We start from the raw sequence: 27,532 nt of genomic DNA, 5'->3' as shown, positions 1-27,532 counted from the left end.
TCAGTGGCCCAGCCGCTCCGCGGCATGTGGGATCCTTCCGGACCGGGGCACGAACCTGTGTCCCCTGCATTGGCAGGCAGACTCTCAACCACTGCGCCACCAGGGAAGCCCGCTAATGTAATTCTTAATTGTGAAAACCCGAAAGTTTTTCCATCAAGATCGGGGGAAAAAAGGATGTCTGCTCTCCACTATTAGCCAACATTGTACTAGTGGTTCTAGCCAGGGCAATTAGGTAAGGAAAGAAATGAAAAGCTTCTGGGTTGGAAAGGTAGAAGGAAAACCATCTCTATTCACAGATGATGCGTGATATATAGAAAACCCTAAAAATCTACAAAAAATAATTAGAACTAATAAATGTGTTCAGCAAAGTTGCAGGATACAAGATTGATATACGAATATCAATTGTAATATCAACTAGAAGTTGGAAAATGAAATTAAGAAAACTCCATTCAAAACTTCATCAAAAAGAATACTTAGAAATAAATTTAACCAAAGAAGTACAAGACTTGTATACAGAACACTGTAAAATACTATTTAAAGAAATTTTTAAAAATCTAAATAAAAGGAAAGACATCCCATGTCCACAGACTGAAGATAATAAAGATGGTAGTAGACCCCAAATTAATCTAGAGATTCATTAGAATGCCTATCAAAGTTCCAACTGCCTAAAAAAAAAAAAAAAAGTTCCAACTGCCTTCTTTCCAGATATGCACAAGCTGATGCTAATAATATTCAAATGGAATTTCAAGATAATCTTGAAAAAAAACCCTCACATTTTCCAATTTCAAAAGTTAGTACAATGTAGCCACATTAATCAAGACAGCATGATACTGGCATATGAATAAATAGGCCAGTGGAATAGAATTGAGAGTCCAGGAATAGATCCATACATTTATGGTCAACTGATTTTCAACAAAGGTGCTAAGACCACTCCAAGGGGAAAGAATAGCCTTTCAACAAATGGTGCTAGGACAACTGGATTCCACATGTAAAAGAATTAATTCGGACTCCTATCTCACACTATACATAAAAATTAACTCAAAATAGATCAAAGATCTAAATGTAAGGGCTAAAACTATAAAAGTCTTATATAATAAAACATAGATGGAAATCTGTGTGATAGTGGATTAAGCAAGTTCCTTAAGTATGACATCAAAAGCACAAGCAATCAATGAAAAATAGATTGATTGGACTTCATCAAAATTTAAAAATTTTGTGCATCAAAGGACTTGTATTAGTTTCCTAGGGCTGTTGTTAACAAATTACCACAAACATAGTGGCTGAAAACAAAAGACATTTATTCTCTCACAGTTTTGAAGGCAGAAGCAAAATTAAGGTGTCAGCAGGGCCAGACTTCCTCCAAAGGCTCTAGGGGAGAATACTTCCTTGCCTCTTCCAGCTTCCGGTGGCTCCAGGGATTCCTTGGCTTATGGCACTATAACTCTAATCTCTGCCTACTCTTCACATGGCTTTCACCTCCTGTATCAAATCCCCCTTTCCCTTCTCTTATAAGAACATCAATGATTGTATTTAGGGCCCACCCTGAATCCAGAATTATTTCATCTTGAGATACTTAATTACATCTGCAAAGACCCTATTTCTAAACTAGATCATGTTCAAAGATACCTTTAGGACTTGGACATATCCTTTTGGTGGTCCCTATTCAAACAACAGGACATTATCAAGAAAGTAAACAACAAAAACTGCAAACAACCTGGTTAACAAAGTGGGCAAAAGACTTGATTAGACATTTCTCCAAAGAAGATACACAAATGGCCAATAAGTACATGAAAAGACGCTCAATATCACTAATCATTAGGGAAAAGCAAATCGAACCACAATGAGATACTACCTCATACTCATTAGGATGGCTCCTATCAAAAAGCCAGAAAATAGTAAGCGTTGGCAAGGATGCGGAGAAATTGGAATTCTTGGGCACTGCTAGTGCGAATGTAAAATGGTGCGTGGAAAACAGTATGGCAGTTCCTCAAGAATATAAAAATGGAATTATCATATGATCCAGCAATTCCACCTCTGAGTATATACCTAAAAGAATCGAAAGCAGGGACATGAAAAGATATTTGTATACCCATCTTCATAGGAGCGTTATTTATAATAGCCAAAAGGTAGAAGCAATTTAAGTGTCTATTAATGGATGAATACACAAACAAGATGTGGTATATACATACAATAGAATATTATTTGGCATTCTGACATATGCTACAACATGGATAAACCTTAAGGACATTATGCTAAGTGAAATAAGCCAGTCACAAAAGGACAAATACTGTATGATTCTACTTCTATGAGGCACCTAGAGTAGTCATACTCATAGGAACAGAAAGTAGAATGGTGGTTGCCAGGGGCTTGGCAGAGAGGTAATGGGAAGTTATTGTTTAACGAGTATAGTATTACAGTTTTGCAAGACAAAGAGAGTTCTGTGGATGGATGGCGGTGATGCTTGCGACAATGTGAATGTACTTAATGCCACTTATGTACTAATGTACATTCAAAAATGGTTAAGATAATACATTTTATATTATGTGTATTATTTTTTTAAATGAAGGTATAAGAACTTCAGAGTAAGGTAAATGAAGAATAGAAAAAAGGGGAAGTCACAAAAATGTCTTATCTCGATAAAGGAGAGATCAAAATGTGTTTAAATGTATAGATTTAAATTAATGATTATAGTACTAAATACTTGCCAAAGGTAATTATGGCTGATTTTCTACTAATAAATTAATGATTACTGCAATTAAAGAGAAAGATAAAAAGACAATCCACAGAATGGGAGAAAAGAAAGTCCAGTATCTAGAATACATAAAGAACTCTTACAATTCAACATTAAAAAGACCCAATTTAAAATGGCAAAGGACTTGCACAGACCTTTTTTTTTTTTTAGGCCTCGTCATGCAGCTTGCTGGACCTTAGTTCCCCAACCAGGGATCGAACCCGGGCTCCCTGCAGTGGAAGTGCAGAGTCCTAACCACTGGATCACCAGGGAATTCCCCAGACATTTCTTTTCTTTTTTGTTTAAATTAATTAATTTATTTATTTTTGGCTGCTTTGGGTCTTTGTTGCTGCATGTGGGCTTCCTTCTAGCTGCAGCAAACTGGGGCTACACTCTGTTGCAGTGCTTGGGCTTCTCGTTGTTGTGGCTTCCCTTGTTGTGGAGCATGGGCTCTAGGTGTGTGGGCTTCAGTAGTTGTGGCACATGGGCTCAGTAGTTGTGGCTTGCGGGTTCTACAGCGCAGGCTCAGTAGTTGCAGCGCACGGGCTTAGCTGCTCCACGGCATGTGGGATCTTCCCGGACCAGGGCTTGAACCCGTGTCCCCTGCAATTGGCAGGTGGATTCTTAACCACTATGCCACCAGGGAAGCCCTCCCCAGACATTTCTTTAAAGAAGGTACACAAATGGCCCATAAACACATGAAAATATGGTCAGCATTACTGGTCATTAGGGAAATGCGAATTAAATAACAATGAGATATCACTTCACATCCACTAGGATGGCTATAATCAAAATGACGGACAACAACAAGTGTTGGTGAGGCTGTAGAAAATTAGAACCCTTATACATAGCTGGTGGGAATGTAAAATGATGCAGCTGCCATGGAAAGCAATTTAGTAGTTCCTTAAAAATGTAAACACAGAGTTACCACATAACCCAGTAATTCCACTCCTAGATATATACCCAAGAGAATTGAAAACAAATCTACACAAAATCTTGCATTTGAACATTAAAAGCAGCATTATTCATATAAGCTCCAAAGCTGAAACAACCCAACTTTATCCATAAACTGATGGATAAATAAGATGTAGTCTAGCCATACAATGGAATATTATTCAGTCATAAAAATAAATGAAGCATTATTACCTGCTATAGTGTGAATGAATCCAGAAAATACTGTGTTAAGAGAAAAAAACCAGTCATGAAGGCCCACATATTATACAATTCCATTTATATAAAATGTTCAGAATAGGCAAATCTATAGAGACTCAAAGTAGATTAGTGGTTGCCTTGGCCTGGGGGTAGAGAGTGTGAAAGGATGGGGAATGACTGCTAATGAGTTTCTTTTGCAGATGACAAAAAGTTCTAAAATTAGATGGTGATGATGGTGACAGAACCCTTTGAATACACTTAAAAAACACTGAATTGTATACTTTGAACGAATTGTATGGTATTTGAATTATATCTCAACAAAGCTGGTAAAAAAATTTTTTTAATGGAAAAGCTTATTCTATGCTAACAGTAATCAAAAGGAAGCTAGAGGGACTATATTAACATCAAAGTAAACTTCAGAGTAAAGAATATTGCTTGAAATAAAGAAGGTCATTTCAAACCAAGAAAGCAGCAGATTTACGAATAGGATATAACAATCCTATCCACTTATATCCCTAATAACATAGCTTCAAAATATATACTAAAGGAAAAACTAATAGAACTGCAATGAGAAACAGTCAAATCTACAATTATGGATGGGGATTTCAACATTCTCTCTCAATAACTGATAGAGCAAATAGAAAATCAGTAAAGACATAGAAGACTAACAACACAATAAACCAATTTGATCTAATGGTCATTTATAGACCCAACAAAAACAGAACATATATTCTTTTCAAGTGAACACAGAATACGTACAAGGATGGACCACATTCAGGGCCATAAAACAAGACTTAAAAAATTGAAAAGAGGGCTTCCCTGGTGGTACAGTGGTTGAGAGTCTGCCTATCGATGCAGTGGACACGGGTTTGTGCCCCGGTCTGGGAGGATCCCACATGCCATGCAGCGCCTGGGCCTGTGAGCCATGGCCGCTGAGCCTGCGCGTCTGGAGCCTGTGCTCCGCAAAGGGAGAGGCCACAACAGTGAGAGGCCCACGTACCGCAAAAAAAAAAAAAAAAAATTGAAAAGATTTAAGTCATACAAAGTATGTTCTTGGATCAGAGTGGAATTAAATTAGAAATCAAATTTCTGAAAAATATGCTAATATTTGGAAACTACATAGTACACTTCTCAATAACTTATGGGTTAAAGGGAAATAGGAAGTATTTTGAACTAAATGAAAATGGAAACACAACATATCAAAACGTATGTGCGGGGGCTTCCCTGGTGGCGCAGTGGTTGAGAGTCCGCCTGCCGATGCAGGGGACACGGGTTCATGCCCCGGTCCGGGAGGATCCCACATGCTGCGGAGCGGCTGGGCCCGTGAGCCATGGCCGCTGAGCCTGCGCGTCCGGAGCCTGTGCTCCGCAATGGGAGAGGCCACAACAGTGAGAGGCCCGCGTATCGAAAAAAAACAACAACAAACAAACAAACAAAAAAAACGTATGTGCTACAGCCAATGTGGTACTTAAAGGGAAATTCATAACATTAAGTGCCTATATAAGAAAAGAAGAAAGGTCTCAGACTAGTGACCTCAGCTACCACCTTATGAAACTAGAAAAAGGAGAACAAACAAAATCCAAAGTAAAAACAGAAGAAAAGAATTAATAAAGTTTAGAGCATAAAATGATGAAATAGAAAAAAACAAAATGACAGAGAAAAATAAATGAAACCAAACTGATAAACTCTTAGCCAGATTTATTAGGAAAAAAAAAAAGGCTGGGAGTGGAGAAGACACAAATTACACAAAATATCAGGAGTAAGAGAGGGACATCACCAAAGATTCTTACAGACATTGAAAAGATTAGAGAATATTATGAAACTTATGCCAATAAATTTGATTACTTACATGAAATGAAAACACTTCTTAATAGACACAAACAACCAAAGTTTTCTCAAAAAGAAATAACATAATATGAATAGCACTACATCTAAGGAAGAAATTGAATTTGTAGTTAAAAACCTTTCCACAAAGAAAATTACAGGTCCAGATGGCTTCACTGGTGAATTCTACCAAACAAATTCTAGAAAATTAAAAAGGAGGAAATAACTCCCAACTTATTCTGTGGCTAGCATAACACTATTACCAAAATCAGACAAATTTCAAGAAAAGAACACTACAGACCAATATTCCTCATTAACATAGATATAAAAAAATCTAAACAAAATATTAGCAAATTGGGGCCTCCCTGGTGGCGCAGTGGTTGAGGGTCCGCCTGCCGATGCAGGGGATACGGGTTCGTGCCCCGGTCTGGGAGGATCCCATATGCCGCGGAGCGGCTGGGCCCGTGAGCCGTGGCCGCTGGGCCTGCGCGTCCGGAGCCTGTGCTCCGCGACGGGAGAGGCCACAGCAGTGGGAGGCCCGCGTACAGCAAAAAAAAAAAAAAAAAAAAAAAAAATAATTATATATATATATATATATATATATATATATATATATATATATATATATTAGCAAATTGAATCCAACAATATTTAAAAGGATAATAAATTAGAACCAAGTGGGCTTTATCCCAGGAATGCAAGACTGGTTTAACACTCAACAATCAAGTGATGTTTTGTTTTACCATATTAACAAATTAAAAAAGAAAAACCCTGTTCACAGCAGCACTATTTACAATAGCCAAGACATAGAAGCAACCTCAATGTCCATTAACAGATGAATGGATAAAGAAGATGTGATATACATACATCACAGAATGGAATACCACTCAGCCATAAAAAAAGAATGAAATAATGCCACTTGCAGCAACATGAATGGACTGAGAGATGATCACACTAGTGAAGTACAGAGAAAGACAAATATCATATGGTATCACTTATACATGGAATATAAAAAAAAAGATACAAATGAGCTTATTTACAAAACAGAAACAGACTCACAGACATAGAAAATAAACTTATAGTTACCAAAGGGGAAAGGTCAGGGAGGGATAAATTAGGAGTTTGGGATTAGCAGATACAAACTACTATATATAAAATAGATAAACAACAAGGCCCTGCTGTATAGCACAGGGAACTATATTCAGTATCTTGTAATAAACTCTAAAGGAAAAGAATCTAAAAAGAATATATATATATATATATATATATATATATATATATATATATCACTGCTGTACACCAGAAACTAACACAACATTGTAAATCAACTACAATTAAAAAAAAAAGTGAGAAAGCACTTAGAAAGTTAAAAAGAAATACTAGCAATGATCAACCAGAAATTGAAATTAGAAAACAAAGCCATTTACAATAGAATAAAGAAATATGAAATATTTAGAGATAAATCTCATGAAGGACTGTGCAAGACTGGTACATTGGTTGCCTGTACCACTGAATGGGTGGGTAGGGGAGAATACAAACCAGTACAAGGAAACTTCTGAGGGTAATGACTGAGGTAAGGGTTTCACAGGTACATCAAATGTTCATCCAAATCTATCAAATTGTACACTTTAATATTTGCAACTTTTTATATGCCAATTATACCTCAATAAAGCTTTAAAAAATAAAACCATATAAGAAACCATATAAAGCACTGGATGAAAACATGGGTAAATTCTTTTATAACTTGGGTGTAGAAAAACTGTCCTATGACAGAAGACACAAATTCTTGAAGCAATACCAAAAAGATGGATAAATTTTATTACACAAAAATCTTCCACATGGCGTGCGCACACACACGCACACACCATAAAGAAAGTAAAAATACAAATTACAACTTCAGGAAAACATTCGCAACTATATCACAGACAAAGGGTTAATATCTCCAGTATATAAAAGACTCCTAAAAATGAAGAAAAAGACCAATCACGCCACAGAAAAATGGGTTAGCGATAAAAGATGATCAACTTTGCCTATAAAAGAAAAGCAAATTAAACTACACTGGGATACCATTTCTATCTATCAGACTGGCAAAAAATCCAAATGTCTGACCACATACTGTGTTGGGGAGTCTCTGGGAAAACAGGCACACTTATACCTTACTGATGGAAATTCAAAATGGCACAGCTCCTATGGAAGAAAATTTGATAATATCTAGCAAAATTACAAAACCATATACATTTTGGTCCAGTGATTTCAGTTCTAAGAATCTAGCTTAAAGATACACTGGCAGGGCTTCCCTGGTGGCGCAGTGGTTGAGAGTCTGCCTGCCGATGCAGGGGACATGGGTTCGTGCCCCGGTCCGGGAGGATCCCGCATGCCGCGGAGCGGCTGGGCCCGTGAGCCATGGACGCTGAGCCTGCGCGTCCGGAGCCTGTGCTCCGCAACGGGAGAGGCCACAACAGTGAGAGGCCCACGTAACGCAAAAAAAAAAAAAAAGATACACTGGCAAAAATGTAAAAAGCCCAAGCCATTTTACTGCACTACTATCTGTAATACAAAGATTGAAAATAACTAAAATGTCCATCAAGAGGGAACTGGTTGAACATGATTTGTCTGTACAACACAACACAGATGTAAAAAGAAATAGATTATGTATACAGTTGTTCTTCAGAATCTGTGGGTGATTGGTTCTAGGACACCCCCCACCCCCATGGATACCAAAATCTGTGGATGCTCAAGTCCCTCAGATTATAAAATGGCTTAGTACAGCTGGTCCTCTGCATCCAAGGATGCTGAACCTGTGGATATGGAGGACTGACTATATATTCTTACGGAGTGATTTGAAGGATACATTGTTATTTGAAAATTGCAAGGTGGAGAAAATGTATACTGTATGTTACTATTTATCTAATGGGGATAGGAATATCTATGTAGTCGCTTATTTATTTATTTGTTTGTTTGTTTGTTTGTTTGCGGTACGCGGGCCTCTCACTGTTGTGGCCTCTCCCGTTGCAGAGCACAGGCTCCGGACGCGCAGGCTCAGCGGCCATGGCTCACGGGCCCAGCCGCTCCGCGGCATGTGGGATCTTCCCGGACCGGGGCACGAACCCGTGTCCCCTGCATCAGCAGGCGGACTCTCAACCACTGCGCCACCAGGGAAGCCCTAGTCGCTTATATTTTTAAAAAAAGAAGGATAAGCCATTTAAAAACACAAAGATTATCCAGAAGGAGAGGGGGAGAAATAGGGTAGAGGAGACGGGGAGCTTCTCTGAATACTTGTGGTTTTGTAGATCTGACTTTGGAACCATATAACTATTTTCTACAAAAATTAAATTAAAAACAAAGGAATTCCTAACACTTGAAAACAAAATGAAGCAAATGAATCTAATTGTATAGAACTGATAGCATGACCACACAGAGAAGACCAATTCCAAGTTACTGTTAAGTAATTAGCACTGATTCATTTGTTATTTTAAAACTGTTTTGTGTGTAGTATGGAGTAAAGCAAATGAGTAATCATACTGTTGTTTAAAACAGGACCTTGGGCACCAGAGAAAGAAAATTCATATGTAGGATAAATGAGATTAAAGAAAAATCCTGTAGTGCAATATCTTAACTGGATATATCAGTCTGACCTTATATCTTATCTGAATTGATATGACTTCCTGGTGATCTGTACATTTCAAACACACCCACACACCCACACCCACACACACACCCACACAAATAATGTATGTATTCCCTAGTTTGCCCAATAAAAAGACCTAGAAACAATTAACAACCTAATAATAATAAGCATCTCTAGTACCCAGATCATGGTCTCTTAACACCACTTTGCCCTAAAGGAACTAGAGAGAAATGGCTGATTCTAAGCATGGGATAAGCAATGTGAAGGATGATCATGACACATCTTCAGAGCAGAAAGCAAGAGCACTATCAACTATTACCAGGGTCTCGTCAAAAGGATTTGACATGTCAAGTTGAAAGCGATTCCAACAGCCAAAAATAAGACATTTGTACAATAAGAATAATAACTGTCAATGGATCAAAAGATACCAAACAGGCTTACACTGTAAGTTTATAAAGATACAAAAACAAAATACCCTCCAAAACCCCTAACTGATCACGTATATAAGACTGTAGAACATAGATTATTTGAAAAATGGGAAATAAAGGACAAGAAACATCCTGACTTTCTATTGTGAACTAGAACTCAGAATAACTGAATAGTTGTTGAATAGCAGTTTTCTCTTTATAGAAGTTTTTCAGTTAATAAGTGAAGAAGGAATGATAAAATTTCACTGTTTTATAATGGATCTAGGTAATGATCAAAGGGTGCTATCATCACAAGAAGATAAATAAGGCTCTATACGATGATGCCTTTTGATGGAGGCATACAACGTTGTCTATGAAATATTATTTTGTTAACTGTGGTAAAATATATAACATAAAACTTACTATCTTAACAATTTTTAAGTGTACCGTTCACTACTGTTAACTATACTCACATTGCTGTGCAACCCAACTCCAGAACTCTGCCATTTTGCAAAACTGAAACTCTATATCCATTAAACTCATTAAACAGCAACTCCTCATTTTTCCTTCCCCTAGCCTCTGGCAACTACCATTCTAGTAGTCTATTTGACTACTTTAGGCACCCCATATAAGTGGAATCAGACAGTATTTGTCCTTTTGTGACTGGCTTATTTTACTTATCATGATATCTTCATAGTTCATCAATGTTGCAGCACGTGTCACAATTTCCTTCTTTTTTAAGGCCGTATAATATTCCATCACATGTATTGGGCTGGCCAAAAAGTTAGTTCAGATTTTTCCATAAGATGTTATGGAGGGACTTCCCTGGTGGCACAGTGGTTAAGCATCCGCCTGCCAATGCAGGGGACATGGGTTTGAGCCCTGGTCTGGGAAGATCCCACATGCCGCGGAGCAACTAAGCCCATGAGCCACAATTACCAAGCCTGCGCTCTAGAGCCCACAAGCCACAACTACTGAGCCACGTGCCACAACTCTTGAAGCCCACACGCCTAGAGCCCATGCTCCGCAACAAGAGAAGCCACCGCAATGAGAAGCCCACACATCGCAACGAAGAGTAGCCCCCACTCACTGCAACTAGAGAAAGCCTGCACGCAGCAACGAAGACCCAACAAGCCAAAAATAAATAATAAATAAATAAACAAAATTATTTTTAAAAAAGATGTTCTGGAAAAACCTGAATGAACTTTTTGGCCAACCCAAGATATGCCACATTTTGCTTATTTATTCATCTGTCCATGGACACTTGGGTTACTTCCACCTTTTGCCTATTGTGAATAATGCTGCTATGGATATGGGTATAGAATTATTTGTTCAAGACTCTGCTTTCAATTCTTTTGATCTGTAAAGTATTATTGGGGGAGAAAAAAAGAGGAAACCTGGGTCTGATGAAACTTCGAGATCTGACTACCTATTTATATTTACAGAGAATACAGGAGACTGAAGAACATATCAAATAACACCACAGGAATACAATCAGCAAAACAGACCCTCTTTCTTCAATAGATAAACTGCAGTGGGGAAAAAAAGGATGGAAAGGAAAGCAATAGATTAAAAGTGAGAGAAACTTAAGAAACCTATCAATCAATTGTAATATATGAACCTTACTTAGATTCTGATTTAACAAATCAAGTGTAAAAAAAGAGAAATTTAGGGGCCTCCCTGGTGGCGCAAGTGGTTGAGAGTCCGCCTGCCGATGCAGGGGATACGGGTTCGTGCCCCGGTCTGGGAGGATCCCATATGCCGCGGAGCGGCTGGGCCCGTGAGCCATGGCCGCTGAGCCTGCGCGTCCGGAGCCTGCGCGTCCGGAGCCTGTGCTCCGCAACGGGGGAGGCCACAACAGTGAGAGGCCCGCATACCGCAAAAAAAAAAAAAAAAAAGAGAAATTTAAAAATCAGGGAAATTTGAATATTTTATATGAAGAAATGATCAATGATTTTTTAAGATATGATGATGTCTAAAAAGAATCTATATTCTTTAGAGATACATACTGACTTATTTAGGAGTGAAATGACATATTTGGGAACTCTTTAAAAATAATCCGAGATGTGGGACTTCCCCGGTGGTGCAGTGGATAAGACTCTGTGCTCCTAATGCAGGGGGCCCGGGTTGAATCCCTGGTTAGAGAACTAGATCCCACATGCATGCCGCAACTAAGAGTTCGCATGCCACAACTAAGGAGCTGGCAAGCCGCAATTAAGGAGTCCTGGAGCCACAACTAAGGAGCCCATCTGCCGCAACTAAGGAGTCCATGTGCTGCAACTAAGGAGCTGGTGAGCTGCAACTAAGACCTGGCGCAACCAAATAAATAAATAAATAAGAATGCCAACTCTTTAAAAAAAAATAATAATAATCTTAAAAGTGGGGATAGGGATTGTGAGGGACGACTGGTAAGGCTACAGTGAAACACTGATGGCAAAGATTTGAAAATTGTTAAAACTAGTTTGCATAGGAGTCTACTTTTGTATGGTTTGAAATTTTCCATAATAAAGCTTAAAAAAAAAAAAACCCAGGGCTTCCCTGGTGGCGCAGTGGTTGAGAGTCCGCCTGCCGATGCAGGGGACACGGGTTCGTGCCCCGATCTCGGAGGATCCCACATGCCGCGGAGCGGCTGGGCCCGCGAGCCATGGCCGCGGAGCCTGTGTGTCCGGAGCCTGTGCTCCGCAACGGGAGAGGCCACAACAGTGAGAGGCCCGCGTACAGCAAAAAAAAAAAAAAAAAAAAAACCCCAAACTCTGACTCACTAATTTGCAACCTTTTCCATGAGAAAACTACCACTATTTCAGTTCAACACACTGTTCTTAGAATAAGGAATTTTTTTGTTTTAAAGGAAAGTCACAAACCAATGTAAGAAACAACATCCCTGATAAACAGCTGCAGTCAAAATGATTAGTTGTCATGGAACCTTTTTTTTTTACTTCCTAAGAGAAATATCACATTTTAGTTCATTTAGTCCAAATATTCTATTCAATACTCAATGTAAAAATAATAAATGAGAACTAAAAAGGCAAACAGTCACACCCAAACTACCATCTTGTTCTTGGGATGTTTTGAACCATTTACATATTGTCTAAAGACAAAATGTTGAAGAAAAAAAAAAAACCTAACCTTTGATTTTACATAAATTGAATTATGCTATTTAGAAAAAAAACTGAACTTAGTATTTTTATTTAACCCTTACATTAGTACTGTTACTAAATATTAGAACTACAAATTCAATTTAAAGATTTGAATAAAAAGCTTTCAGGAAATATACATTACTTCTTTTATGTGAATAACTCTCGCACCAAAATGTGAGAATTACATAACTAGCAAGTTTGTAGAAGGGAAAGATAGTTAAACAGGGAGAAAGGTAGCCAAAAAAAATCTGGGGACTTCCTTGGCGGTCCAGTGGTTAAGACTCCGCCCTTCCACTGCAGGGGACACAGGCTGATCCCTGGTCGGGGAACTAAGAACCTACATGCCATGCCGTACTGGGCGGCCAAAAAAAAAACAAACAAAAAAACTGAATTGTAGTATCTACTATCCCTAGTTTCAGATATTGAGAATTAAATGAAATTTCATGGTCATACATGCAAAAACATAAAAATGTTTTAATTCCTTTTGATTCATATCTACTTCAAATATAAAACCCCAATTGAATTTCTGTCCCTAAACAAATGCAGTATCTAAAAACATACACAAAATCATAGGAATAACAATGTTTAACCTTACCTGAAAAAGATCCAAAAGAGGCTTCCAAGAGAGCATTAAGACTGCTGCTCTGTTGATGGTTTTGGGAATTTCAGAATAAAACAGTGTATTTTCTCTGTTCTCACCAGACATAGCTATAAAAGGAAACAATGATTTTTTGTTATTTTAAAAAATAGCAATCTACCACAATTGTAGTATTAAGTATATAATGCCTTCTATATACTGCAAAATTTTGTACTCTATGGGACCTATAATGAATGTTAACAAGTAGGAGATGCACATGCCATATGCCACGGTAATTTTCTTCAGTAAAACCCAGGCTCCCAGAAGAATCCTCAGGTTTCCTTTTGATATTCAAATTTTAGTCCCTCTCAAAACAAAACATAAAAGTGTATAAGATGATGTAAGGATAAGTGTCACTTTTAGTTTTTTTTTTTTTTAATTGTTAGTGTCTTACAAGTTGGCAATAGACTCATTAGATTCCAAATGGGGGTACTTTGTGACAACTTCAGAATACCAAGCTTCTTCTTTTTATGAATCATTTAAAATATTTGCTTAGAAATATACATAGGTCTAACAATTTGAGTTCTTCTTCACTATAAATGTTCTACCACTATAATCACTAATAAGTTTCAAATGAAAGTACATTCATATTAAAACAACATAGAATCTGATATCTGATTTGTTAAAAGTCTCTTTATCCTTTATTCGAGAATTGTGAAAGAAAGAGGTCTACACTAAGTAGAAGATAGGTCTATTCTGTGAAATCATACAATAACTGAATGGGAAGATCACAGCAGTGTAGAATAAACTACATACCAAAGTGAAGTAAAAGAAATACAACATGGTTATGAAGAGGTGAACCAAAGAAAACTCAAAGTAAGACAAAGTCCTTCTACTCTAAAAGGTGCTAGAAAGGTATCACTTCCAAAAAAGCTAGGGGAGAGTGAAGGAAAGAGAAAATAAATCACACAGGAAGAACAAAAACTCTCTCTCTAGTGGAACAAATCCTCAGCCTTGTGTTTCTGATAATGGCAGAGAAGGCAGTCTGTGGAAGGGCATGGTAACTTCCATGCTAACCCTTGCAAAGGTGGAGGATGACTCCCCAAATACCCACAGATTCCTTTATCCCTTTATTATCCTAAACTTTTCTTAAACCTTTCTTAGTTTGTGTTGCCTTTTGGAGTAAAAAGTCAGGTATCAGCTGATATTTACTTCAGCACTTAGTTTTGCCTTAGATCTATTTTGTACATTCCAGAGTTACTTTGTTACATAATTCTTAAGACTGTAGTCACTTATCCATACCATTCATAATCTTACAAGATATGATCATATCCTCCTTAAGCCTTTCCCTTCTAAGAGCTTTCAACCTGCAAATATGAAAAAGCTGGTTCTCATCTACCCTCAAATGAGAGCCATCCACAATCACTTCAAATGCTCCTCTTAAAACTGCTCCTTGTTCCATAATGCCTTCCTTGGCTTCAACCTTGACCAATAAAAATTTCCAACGCATTCTATGTACACACACATCAGTTCTGTATAAACACAAAATGACCTTTTCCCATTGTTTCTTTCCTGTTGACACACTGCTATTTATTGGTGTCCGAAGTATATTAAAATTTCTGAAACAACAGATTTACATGGAAAAATATTAATATTCAGATGGATATAAAAGACTTGAGCAAATGAAATGGCATACAACTTTCTTGAAAAGCTCAATATTTTATAAAGATTGTCAATTTTCCTAACTCCATCTATGAATATAATGTAATCCTAAAACAGTATAAATAGGATTGGGAGAAAGGAGCTCTAATCTAATTTTAAGTTCTCACAGAAAAACAAGCAAACAAAAATAATCAAGAAAAGTATGAAAAAGAGTGGTGAAGGGGCCTCCCTGGTGGCGCAGTGGTTAAGAGTCCACCTGCCGATGCAGGGGATACGGGTTCATGCCCCGGTCTGGGAGGATCCCATATGCCGCGGAGCGGCTGGGCCCGTGAGCCATGGCCGCTGGGCCTGCGCATCCGGAGCCTGTGCTCCGCAACGGGAGAGGCCACAACAGTGAGAGGCCCGCATACCGCAAAAAAAAAAAAAAAAAAAAAAGAGTGGTGAAGGGTGACTAGTACTATAAAATAGTAAAACATCTAAAGTTACGATAAAAATAATAATAGTAACAGCAGCATAACATTGGCACTTGATTTGACAGACAGATCAATGGAACAAAACGAAGTCCAAAGTAAATAAAGATTTCAAAAAATATAATTTGGAGCTGAGAAAGCCTTTCTAGATGTGATGCAAAACTACATAAAAAGTAAAAATTTAACTACCAAAAAAAAAAAAATCACAGATTTCTACAGAAGGGCAAAAGGCACTAAAGGCAAAAGACATTAAATCTCAGGGAAAAATACTACCATGGGTTATTCCCTTCTTGTACAAAAAAGTGCTTTATGTCAATAAGAAAAGCACCCACAACCCAATAAAAAATAGACAATGATTACAAACAGATCAGTCACAGAAAAAGAAATACAAACGCCTTGTAAATATGGGAAAGGATGCTCAACCTCACTCATAAGAAAATTAAAACTACAATGAAATATGGGGATATAATGTACAGCAATACCATACTGCATATTTGAAAGCTGCTAAGAGAATAAATCTTAAACGTTCTCATCACAAGAAAATTTTTTATTAACTATATGTATGGTGACAGATGTTAACTAGACTTACTGTAGTGATCATTTCACAATGTATATAAATATCGAACCATTATGTTGTACACATGAAACTAATATAATGTTATATGTTAATTAAAAAAACTGTAATAATTTAAAAAAATTACAGTGAGGAACTGCTGTTCACCAATCAGACTGGGAAAGATAAAAAGAAGTTTTATTACTCACTATTGGTACAGGTGTAGAGAAATACATACTCTGAGACAATGCTGGCAGGGATGTAAACTCTATAACCTCAATGGAGGGGCAATTTGGCAATATCAATACAAATTCAGAATCTGTACACCTTTTGTCCCAATAATTCCACTCTTTGGAATTAGTCCTATTAAGTACAAAAATGATCCAATACAGTGATATCTGCTCCCTTATTTTTTGTTAATACCAAAACAGAAAAACCTAAATGCCCATTACTAGAGGCCTGGTTAAGTAAAAGATGGCACAATTATATAATGGAATACTCTGGAGTTACTTAAAAAAAAATGAATCTACAATTACTAATGTGGACTCATGCAGAGAATATCTCTTAAAAAAAATGTCAAACAGCTTTGGAGGAGGGGAGAAAACCTATTGTTAAAAACTTAATAAACAAAGGCACATTAGCAGGTCGGCCCTCAAACACATCTCTGGCTATTCAGCCCTTCCTTTCCCACCCAACCCCTAGCTGTGGGACTCAACTCAGGCCTCAGTTCCTCCAGTGTTCCCGTCTCTCACATCCTTTCTTCCTTATTCTAACAACCATTCATTCCCTTCAGGCTCTGGGTTAGGAAAATAAAATAGCGTGACTACAGAAAGGAAACTCCAAAATTTATGGGCTTGTGATTCCATTTCAACTATTGTACTGGGAGTGAAATCCCTTTAAGCAGTTTTAATGGTTAATTCATAAACATTTTTGTGAGACATTTGTTTATAGTTAAGAATTATGGATGGTATGGCTATAATTTTTAACTATTATACTAAATATAAGGGTTCCCCCCCTAATTGTGCCCAAACTCTCTTCCAACCAAGCTGCCTGATTTAGCAAGTATGGATGGGCTTTTCTTATATTGCTTCTCCAATCTGAGGAAAGTCTGACTTTCTGCCTCCGAAAAAAACCATAGCCTAAGTTTCTTGAGAAAGATATATATATATTTCCTACTCAGATGACTTACCTAAATATTTTAGCATCATCTCTCAATAAATGTGCTCAATGAGCGACAATTAATGAATAGGCCTTTGGGACCTAAGCTAATACAAATAATAATTACCAGTTGGTGAATGCTAGGCAGCATACTATAATTTACAACTATTATTTCCAATCCTAAAAAATAATACTGTAATGAAGACAGCTGCTTGGGGGACAGGAATGGGGTCTACAAATTTTTTTTCTTTCCCTTTTTAGTTTCCTTCCTCAAACTAGCCATAGTACAATAAAACTTGGTTTGGCTGTACAAGAACAGTATTGTGTTTCTTAATATTTGTTTAAGTTGGAAATGTTTTCATGTAAAATGTTTAATACTTAAGACAATCCTATGAGATAAACATTAACGCTCATTTGATAGATGAGGAAATTGAGACCCACAGGGTAAACAAGTCAGCAAAGAGCGGATACCAGAGCCTAGGCTTCTGATTCCAAGACTAGCTCTTTACCCACTGCCCTGTGTCTACATATGTGCTAGGTTAGTCATTTCTTTCAATAGTAAGCTGTGCCTAAGCATGATAGTTGCTCAGGATTTACTACCTACTCCTTTTACAACATCTTAGTAAAGCATTTAAGGTGCATAAACAAACAAAGAAACAAAAATGTCAATCAGTGGTATCGTACATTTAATGAAGACAGACCTTAAACCTGGAGTGAATGGGCTCAGGAAGAAGAGACCAAAACCAGCCTTGGTTTAAAAAAATGAAAGCAGTAGCTGTTGAGAGCAGGAACAAACTACTGTTTTTATTATTTGTGTTCCTAATCTGACCATTCCTAAGGAAAGGCACTTTGAACTAGCTTTAGGAAGAAGTAATATCTGACATCTTTACTTTGAAAGTAAGATCAGATCAATTCATGATTTGTTATGTGCAAATAAAAATCAAGTTAATGGGACGAAACAAAATGAAAACAGCACCAAAACTGAAGTTCTTCTAATTATTATTTTTTCCTTTGGTGGAACCATCACTGATTCATTCACTTATTTATTCACCAAAATTTGAGTGCCAATTGCATCCAGCCTGTTTGAATTAAGAAAGCATTTCCTTTCAGAAACTATGACTTCATACTCACCAAGGTAATAGATCCTGTCCGAATGAGGCCCATCTGGATCATTCCTCTTCACAAACATAAAATCATGTGGTGCCTTAGCCATCATGTAGCCATGATATTTTCTGGTATCAGCAAGCAGCTTTCTAAGCTGACTCCAGGAATATCGCTCAACATAAAACGGCTCCAATTTAGGCCGATCCTGTGATTCAATATTCTCCTCACACTCTGCAGTTTCAAAGATCTCAACACCAAGCTGTTCCGTTTCCATCGCTGCTGCCATGTTGCATTTTCCTAGAAAAATAAGGCACATGAAGTTCACAGGTCTGCCTTCTCTTATATTAATCAGAATGACAGTCTGATAGGGCTCCCCAACCCCCCAAAAAAGGGGAAAAAATGCTTTTCAGTACAGTTGCAATTAAACTTCATAAGAAAAGCAATAGCTCCCCCTTTTCTTTAAAAATGAGATTAAAAAAAAATTGAGGTCATGTCTATTTCACAGTTGACTATAAATCTCTTGGGGAACTTTTATAAAAGGCTCTCCTTAGGTATCTCTTGCCAAAATTCCTTTTTCTTTCCCACACTGGAAGGAAACGGGCCATATGCCAGTTGGCTGCTATGTTCCTTCAAAGAGCATGTCAATAGTGAAGCTAAATGTGCCAAGGGAGTTAAGTGTTTCTGCACTTAAAAAAAGTAACTCATTTGATAAATGTGGACTTCTTCAGAGAACAGAAATAATCACGACCAATTAGAACAGTTATAAAATTGTGGCAAACAATGTACTTCTAATAACCTTTCTAGGGAGCTTACTCAAGATAATATAAATACTGTTTCCTTTTAAATGAGACTCCAAACAACAAAAGACCTAACTGGCTGGTACATTTTTTCTTTGTCTTTTGCTCTTGCCTAGACATCACTATCTGATGATCCCCTGTGTAACTCTATACTATAAGGAATTTATGTGACTATTACTACAGATTATAAAACTTCTATGATTAAATGAGGAGAAAAAAGTGGCTTTAGTTGTCATTTATGCACAAAACATTTAATGTTTGTAATATCAATATTTTGATAAAAGTCCAAACCCAATTTACCACTTCAACCCCAAAACAGTATTAAGATTTCATCTACTAATGGTGTATCTTTCATTTTACAAATCCAGAAGAGGATATTTTTTTCCTTTATCTATTTCAATATTTAATGTAACAGGTGCAAAGTATCAGAGAAAATAACAAGAAGTGTTATTATAAGCCACTGTATGATATTCTGACATGCATTATTCATAACGCTACCAAAAAGGAGCAACATAAACAAAAATTCTGGGGCAACCTGCTCTTTTTGAACTAATAAATGTCCAAAACATGTGGACTTAGGAGATAAACTATATTGCATTTGTGTAACCAATTCACATAATTATTAACTACTTCTACAACAAAAATTAATACATGGCTGTATTTTAACATGATGTCTTTTTTTAAACCTTGACTTCACAGGTTAACAGGAGTTCGTGGTAAAAACTACCAACCACAGAGAAAAAGTCATTAGCAGGTATGGGTTGTGAATTAGTCCATCAGGTGTGCTGGTGTGCTGTATGGCATTCAAAAGGAACAGAACTGTGAGGCCACGGCCATGATATTGTGTCTTTTTTCAGGCTACAGTGAACTACACTACCGTTTTCAATGTAACAGTAGCAAGAGCAGCCAGAAAATCTACTGGAGAGTTCTACAGTAAACAACTTGTAATATTATTACAACTGGGCATTTACCTCCAATGATTAAAATCTAAACAGCTCAACAGAGGAAAAGTCATTTAGCTCAACTGGTATTCAGCATATTGCTATTAAGTAGCAGTACATGACAGTAGTGGCTGTTTGCCCATCTAAAAGCTGGTGGAGGTCTGTTTTCTATCAAATGTGTCAATGGATCTAGTTTGATTCCTGACAGAGTAAGGGAAAGGTGAGACAAGGAGATATACAAACTGGGCTCATTCTTCTCAACTCCCCTTGTGTTAAACTTGGAACTTCATCTCCAAACCACTGCTTGAAACAATAGAGTTTGGGGATGGAACAGGGAAGCTCAGACAGACTTCCCAAGCTTACTGCCCAGCTTCTTGAGTCATTATTTTGACATGTCTCTTACATAAAAGTTGCCATTACCTTGCACTTAAGCAAAACTATCTGGTATTCCTAAATTGTACTAGGTCCCTGGACTATTTCTCTGACTCTCTACACACACACACACACACACACACACACACACACACACACACAATTTACAGTTCAAATGACACTATTCTATATTTTATGGTCAATGTATATCCTGCATTTCCTAGGCTAGACCTGATATTACATAATTTTAGTAATTTACACAAATGTGTAACTAACTGATTTAATTTCCAGATTTCTGTAACACCTTACATACAAATACATTCTCAAAATATGTAACCCAAGTTTTCTACTTGTAAAAATTAGAAAATAGGTCAGTACATGTTCTTAGCACAGTGCATATATTTCACTGCCCCACCTACCTCTTCACTTAAGGCCCTTCCCTGGTGCCTACCTGATTGTATTTTCATCTGTTCAGATCTCTTCCACATTCAAAGAGATCTTTTTGAAGTGACTCAACTTCAAGCATAGATCCCTCTGCTCATCCTGCTCTCTTCTCACAGGAGTCTTTCCTTTTCTCACCATCCAATCCTGCTCACCAGAATAATGAAATAAGATATAAAGCTGCTGATCATTATTAAAATGGATCGTATGTGCCCAAAAAGATTAAACCTAAAGTCTCAAATAGTACTTGAAACTGATGCATATTCTTTTTGATATAATATACAATGCCTGAATTATCTTGTATCTGCACTTTAATTATGAAAATTGTAAACTGATTTTATTTCAGAAAGGTATAGCCCAATTTACTCCAAAGAATACCCAAACGGTAGTGTAAATCCTGACATCCGGATACACATTAAAAGGTAAATTATGGAAGAACATTTAAAAGTATAAAAGGCATACAGATGTGAGGTTACTCAGTGGCTACTGCAAATCTTCAAAAATGACAGATTCATAATAAAATTTATTTCTATGTGCCTGGTCCTGTTCTTCTGCCTTTTACATAATAACCAATTTGTATTATTTTACAGAATACATATTTAGCTGACTGGAAACAGAATAGACTCAATAGAATAACCACTAAGAACTACAGAGTCATTTTTGCAGAGGGAACTAACTTCCAGTTCTACCCATTTTCAGTGCATTCCATTTTTGCTTATTTCCTTTCCACGTATACTCTGAAAATAACTGAACTAGGTAACTTCTCTAGAAACGGAAGTGTTAAGTTTGTTGAAATTCTGGCTTAGTAAAAGAAGAAAAGCAGGGCCTGTGATTATACCTGTCACTTTGTTATCGGTTTTAATTCTGGGCTCTCGGAGCCCAGATAGGTGATGGAGAGAGATGTGGCTCAGTGGCAAATGGAGGGAAAAAAGTGAAGTTGTGCTAACACAGCAACAACGGACTACGATGTCAAGACACCTTCCCATTCACTAAGCCCCTCATTCAGAGAAGAGCACATAGGGTTCGAAAATAGCTTCAGGACTCTTGAATTTGGACCCACTCAAATGTCATTCCTTAATTTTTAATCCAGGCGCCAGTCTGTCCACTTAAACACCCCAAGCCTCGTTGAAGCCTAGCTATTTCACTCGTCAGCTAGTTGAGAGGTTCATTATCACAAAGTGGGCAAAGATCTTGAAGGCTAGAATGCGGAAGAAGAGGAGAGGTGTAGCAGAGAATATTAAGAAGGGGGACTGGGGGGATGCCAAGTCTTAGAAGAAAAGTGAGAGGAGAGAGGTTTGAAAAAAAAAAAAAAGGAAAGAAAAGCACCTATCCTGTGCCGGGTAGGTGAAATAGAATGAGAAGCGGCCAGTAAACAAGGAGGGAATCGACCTAAAGTGGGGAAGTAGAAAGAACACCAGCTGGGAAACCAGAAAATCTCAGTCCGAATCCGATCTGCCACAGTCGGACTTTAGGCAAATCCCTTCGCCTCTGTGGGCTTCCGTTTTGTAAGCCCGGACAATACCCGGCTTCCAACCCCAGCAAGCCTCAATTAAGATAACGGACGTGGAAGTCCGGAGGCCAGCACCCAGCGCTCAGGGGGCGCCCAGTGAACGTTGGCTGACTCGGAATCTGAGAGCCTGGGCTTCCTCTTCCGGCAAGTGGGGCCCCGCCACCGGCTGTGGCCCGCGCAGGGCGGCGCGCCGGGTAAACCGCAGAGCGGGCTAACCGGGAGAATGCGCCGGGCGGTTCCTCCGTGAGGCGGAGAGGCCCGAGTGGGCTGGGGCGCAGGCCTCGCGGGCGAAGGGGAAGTAGAGGGGGCGGATACTGCACCTTCCCCCCCCCGGCCCCGCCCGGACCGTCCTGACGCGCGCTAAGGACCGGGCCTGCGCCGCTTCATGCCGCGCGGCCTCCACTCCCGACCCGGGGGCAGCGGCCTCCTTGGCTACGGCGCCGGCGGTAACCGAAGCAGTGAACGCGGCACTTAAAGACGGCGGCGGCGGCGGCTCCAGCACTTCCGGTTTCTTGCGCGCTGCCCTCCAACGGGGGAAGGCGCAACGGGACCAAGAAGAGCGCAGCTCTCTGCTCGGCGGGGTTCTCTTACGACAGTGCCATCTAGTGGCCGGAGGAGCGAACGAGGCGCGGGAAGGAAACTGGGCGGGGGTGGGGGACAGAGAAGAAATCCAGAAAGGGGCAGTAACTTGCTGGAAATCACAGGACGAACTGTGGCACGTCCGTACTCATCTATTTTTTTCCTTCGACAAATATACATTGAGTGCCTCCTATGTGCCAGGCAGAGCTGTAGACACTGAGATTAGAACACGGAGCAAGCCAGGCAAAAATCCCTGCCCCTTCATGGAGATGACATGGAGAGGGAAGGAGCAGGACCTTGGGGATTTTCTGGGTGTCTCACTGTTATGGTGGAAAGAAACCTGAAAGCTTGGCTCTAGTACTAACTAATGACCTTCAGCAGGTCAGTCTCCTTGAGCCATGGTTTCTTTATCTGTGAAAGAGATGTAATAACGTCACTTAATTGCACTTAACGAAAACCACGTGTGTCATACAAACACATAAAGATGAAGGAACTGGTGCCCAGGGCAGGGAAGTGAGTGGCTTGCTATTATCAGGACCAGAGGCAGGTCTCTTGACCCGCCATTTATTTCCTATTCTACACCATACATTGGCTGAGAGAAAGAGAAAAGGGGAGCCTCGGGAGATGACTGGGAAAGTGGAAGGTGTAGAACAAAACAGTGGACAAGCTGGGCCTTCCCTATTTTCTATTATTACACGGAACCATTTGTCAGAGGTGTGTGTCATTAGGCTTTTTTGTAATAAAAGATCCATCTGGGTGCCATGTTCTACTCCTCAGTATGCAATTATTCACTCTGAGGTTAAATGAGTTTTTGCTCAGGCTTTTTTTTTTTCAGTTGAGTTCCTCTAAAAGTACAGTCATGTTTTCACTGGGATTCCTCTATGAATTTTGTGCAAATAAACAAACTCCCAAACAAAAAAAACACCCGAAAGTAGGTTTTAAGGCTTTGAATGCAGATGCACATGCTAACAAAGTACAGTGAAACATCTTGCACTTCATTTCACTCGTCCAAATGTTTACTGAATCTCTGCCATGTGCCTGTCACTGTTCCAAGCACTGGTGCTACAACAGTGAATAAAGTAAGCAAAATCCCTGACTTCCTGCAGTTTATATTTGAGTAAGAGGAAAAAGACCTCCCCAAAAACAAAAAATATATATAATTTCATGGATTTAAAAAAACAAGCTCCAATAGATAATCGGCAAGGACCTACTGTATAGCACAGAGAACTCTGCTGAATACTCTGTAATAACCTAAACGGGAAAAGAATTTGAAAAAGAATGGAAATATGTATATGTATAACTGAATCACTTTGCTGTACACCTGAAATGAACACAACATTGTTAATCAACTATACTGCAATAAAAAGAAAAATTTTAAAAAAGAGAGAGATTAACAGTAAACCTCAGGGAAAACAAAACACCAAAAAAAAAAAAAAAAAAAAAACAAGCTCCAGAGAGGTAAAGGATGTGCTGAAGTCATATGCCTAATGACAGACTGAACTAGATTTGAATTCAGATTTCTTTGTTTTCAGTGTTATTTTCTCTTTCTATGGCAGGGTTAAAAAGCCTCTAACCCTGAGAAATCTATGGGGGGAACATCTCCATCACGCACACTGGCCATCTTGCATGTATCCACATAGGCCTCCTAGGCAAAGGCTGGAACCAACGGCTATCTGAGTTGTAGCAGAATGCTTTGTGATCTTTCCAGAACTGGAAAGGAACAGTCTTATGAAGACCTTGAGGCAGTCTCCCCTGGGGGTCTCCCCTGGGGTTCTCCCCTGGGTCAGCCAGGGGGGTTCTCTCAGAACCCTCCCAGGTTCTGATGAGGTGTGGGCTTTCTGCCCCACCCCCGTCAGAATAGGGCTGAGAATATAAAAACCTAGAACTGGCTGCAGCCTAGAACTGGCTCCTCAGAAGCCAGTTATCCCAGAACTTACACTGCAGTCACCTGGCCCTTTCTTTTGCTTTAGTAGTGTCCTTTTTCATATATGGGACAAGGACCACTGGCACCTTGAGGCATTCTTCCCTTTGTTATACATGTAAGTAATAAACTGTCTGAGGCTAAACTGGCTCCTTGTTTTTTTTTTTTTGTTTTTTGTTTTTCATGGCATGTGGGATCTTAATTCCCCAACCAGGGATTGAACCCTCACCCCTGCATTGGAAGGGCGGAATCTTAACCACTGGACCACCATGGAAGTCCCTAAACTGGCTCCTTGGATCTTTACTGGCTGAATCACTCAGGCCTGGGCCTTGCCAAACACAAGCAAACTGTGTGCTTGACAAAGCCTACTTAGCTATATTATGCTGCCCTACACTCTAGGAACTCCTCAGGAAAAGGCAAGTTATCTAACACATGTGGTCTGAATAAATAGCATGGTGGGGTTGATACAAATCCGTCCCTGCTGTAGACTGAAAAAAATCTCAAAGCATCATGAAACAATCATATTTTGACATAATGGATGGCAGGCAGGTAAATGTGAATGAAAGCTAGGGTGGACAAGTGAGAACTCTTCCCAGGGTACCCTGGGCTGCATCTTGAAATCAGTGCCTATTTGAAGTAATCAGGTCCTCATCCAGTTCTGACCTCATGTTTTAGAGAACCTGACATCTTTTCACATGGGGCCTCATCAGAGACCAACCTGTCTCCCAGTCCTGCATCTACCGTTCCATGATCTTCAGGCAGTGGTAATTTTGCTCAGGTACTCATGGATCAGAGCACGGATTCCTGGAGTCAGGCAGACCTGGGTTCACATCCTGGCTCCTCTCCTTACTAACAGATTAATATCGGGCCTCTCTAAGTTTTATCTCTCTCATCTGTAAAATGACTTTTTCTCCCCTCTTATACTTGGATCATTTTTATTTAGTCTGCATATTATTCCAAATATTTTCAGTCTTGAATGTGCAACTGAGCTTAAAAGAGAAGAATCTGATGTCTCTGTTTTCTAATCCCAGAGTTATAACTCCCAGAAAGCATGGTTGCCTCATGCTAGCTCCCTATATAGGGAGGATCAAGGATTATAAAGGAAGAAAACAAAAAGACAAGTTACTCCCCAGTATCTTAGCACTATATAAAGTTGTAATCAAAATTTTTGTATTTCTTATCATGAAGTTTCAATATTGCTAGTTTCCTATTCATCATTTTGCACAGCTGTATAGTTTTCCATTGAGTTATTATACCACAGTACATTTGGTCATTCCTGAGTAAGTCTCAGTGTTTCAACATGTAACATCATGAACATCTTCATATATACATCTTCCTTCCTTGAAATTATTTTCTTAGAATAAAATCCCCAAAGGGGAATTACAAGGCCAATCAGCATAAACATCTCCATTTATCTTGTTACATGTTGCAAAACTGAATTCCAAAATGATTCCACAAATTCATATTGCCCTTAGTTACATTCAGCATGAATGTGCCAATTTCACTAAAACTTTTCTAGCACTGGGCATTATCATCAACATGCATGTTTTAAGCATCTACTTTCTGAAACATTGTACTCGATGATACAGGATACCAAAAGGAAGCAATGTGTTCCAGGGAGATTTATAATCTAGTTGAGGAAACAGATCACAAGCATGTAATATGCACACTAATAGCAGTTGATTACAGGGTATAATGGGCTAGAGTTTGTTTTTCCACTTCCTCCATATTTTATACCTTTTGGAGGCATAGTATAAACCAAGCTGCCGTAACAAAAAAGAGCTTTTCAGCTAATTTTCTTTTTCATATTTAAGTTTTTGAATAAAAGGGTATATAGTAAAAAATATTCAGCTCTGCTGGTCTTCCAGTCACCCAGTTTCCTTCCCCACAAGAAACTGATGTTATTGGTTTCTTGCATATACTGTCCAGTAATATTTTATGATACATAAACAAATGCTTATGTACAAATGTATTATTCCTCCCACTACTCCACCATTTTTACATAAGTGGTAGCATACCAACTGTCTGTACCTGGCAACCATGTAGGCAGCCCAGAAAGCCAAAAATTATCAGGTAGGTCAAACTGGATAGGGTGGAAAGGCTACTCCCCGCACTCAAGGAAGGGGCCATCTCTGCATATTATTCTGAACTGTGTATTGACAGGCTGAGGGGAAGATTTTTCTGGCAATGACTGGCTGCAATGCTCACCACTCTCCTGGCATAGTTAGGAGGTTACAGGGATATGAGCTGGCTGCCTGAATTCCCCAGTAGATGCCTGGGCTGATCTGTCAGTCTCTCTCCATTCTCAGCTTTGTGCCATCTAGATAGAGTAACCTGATTTTGGTTAAGGATATCTGGCTGGGTGATCCTGGGTGAGGCACAAAACAGCCAAATTCTACAGCTCATTTTCCAAAACTTCTTCCAGGAATAAAAGGTTCTGTAAAAAGGTGAACAAGGAGAATGTGTATGATCACTTGCCAAAGGCAGGAGTATAGACTTATGCACTGAGCATGTGCTTCATCCAGAGGAAACACTCAGCGAATGCTTCTGATGGCCAGAGAAGGGAGA

At 38.8% G+C, this 27,532-nt stretch overlaps 1 protein-coding gene across 4 annotated transcripts in view; it reads right to left on the bottom strand.

Annotated features, from left to right (window-relative positions):
• The window catches only part of DPP8 (dipeptidyl peptidase 8), a 61,821-nt gene extending 38,846 nt beyond the window's left edge, over positions 1 to 22,975 (bottom strand). The window contains exons 1-4 of one of the 4 annotated variants that reach the window (XM_060097165.1): positions 21,793 to 22,975; positions 20,965 to 21,101; positions 18,431 to 18,700; positions 13,475 to 13,587 (exon numbers count right to left, since the gene is read on the bottom strand). In XM_060097165.1, the coding sequence (XP_059953148.1) occupies positions 13,475 to 13,587; positions 18,431 to 18,700; positions 20,965 to 21,001 (420 nt within the window). In that variant the 5' untranslated portion in view covers positions 21,002 to 21,101; positions 21,793 to 22,975. Of the gene's footprint in view, positions 1 to 13,474; positions 13,588 to 18,430; positions 18,701 to 20,964 lie in introns of all 4 variants that reach the window. The other 3 variants (XM_060097167.1, XM_060097166.1, XM_060097164.1) reach the window with 3 other exon arrangements.
• Positions 22,976 to 27,532: the final 4,557 nt, after the last annotated feature.

The sequence above is a fragment of the Mesoplodon densirostris genome, chromosome 4 (genome assembly GCF_025265405.1).
Source record: "Mesoplodon densirostris isolate mMesDen1 chromosome 4, mMesDen1 primary haplotype, whole genome shotgun sequence".
NCBI lineage: Eukaryota > Metazoa > Chordata > Mammalia > Artiodactyla > Ziphiidae > Mesoplodon > Mesoplodon densirostris.
This window is presented reverse-complemented; position numbering and strand designations above follow the sequence as displayed.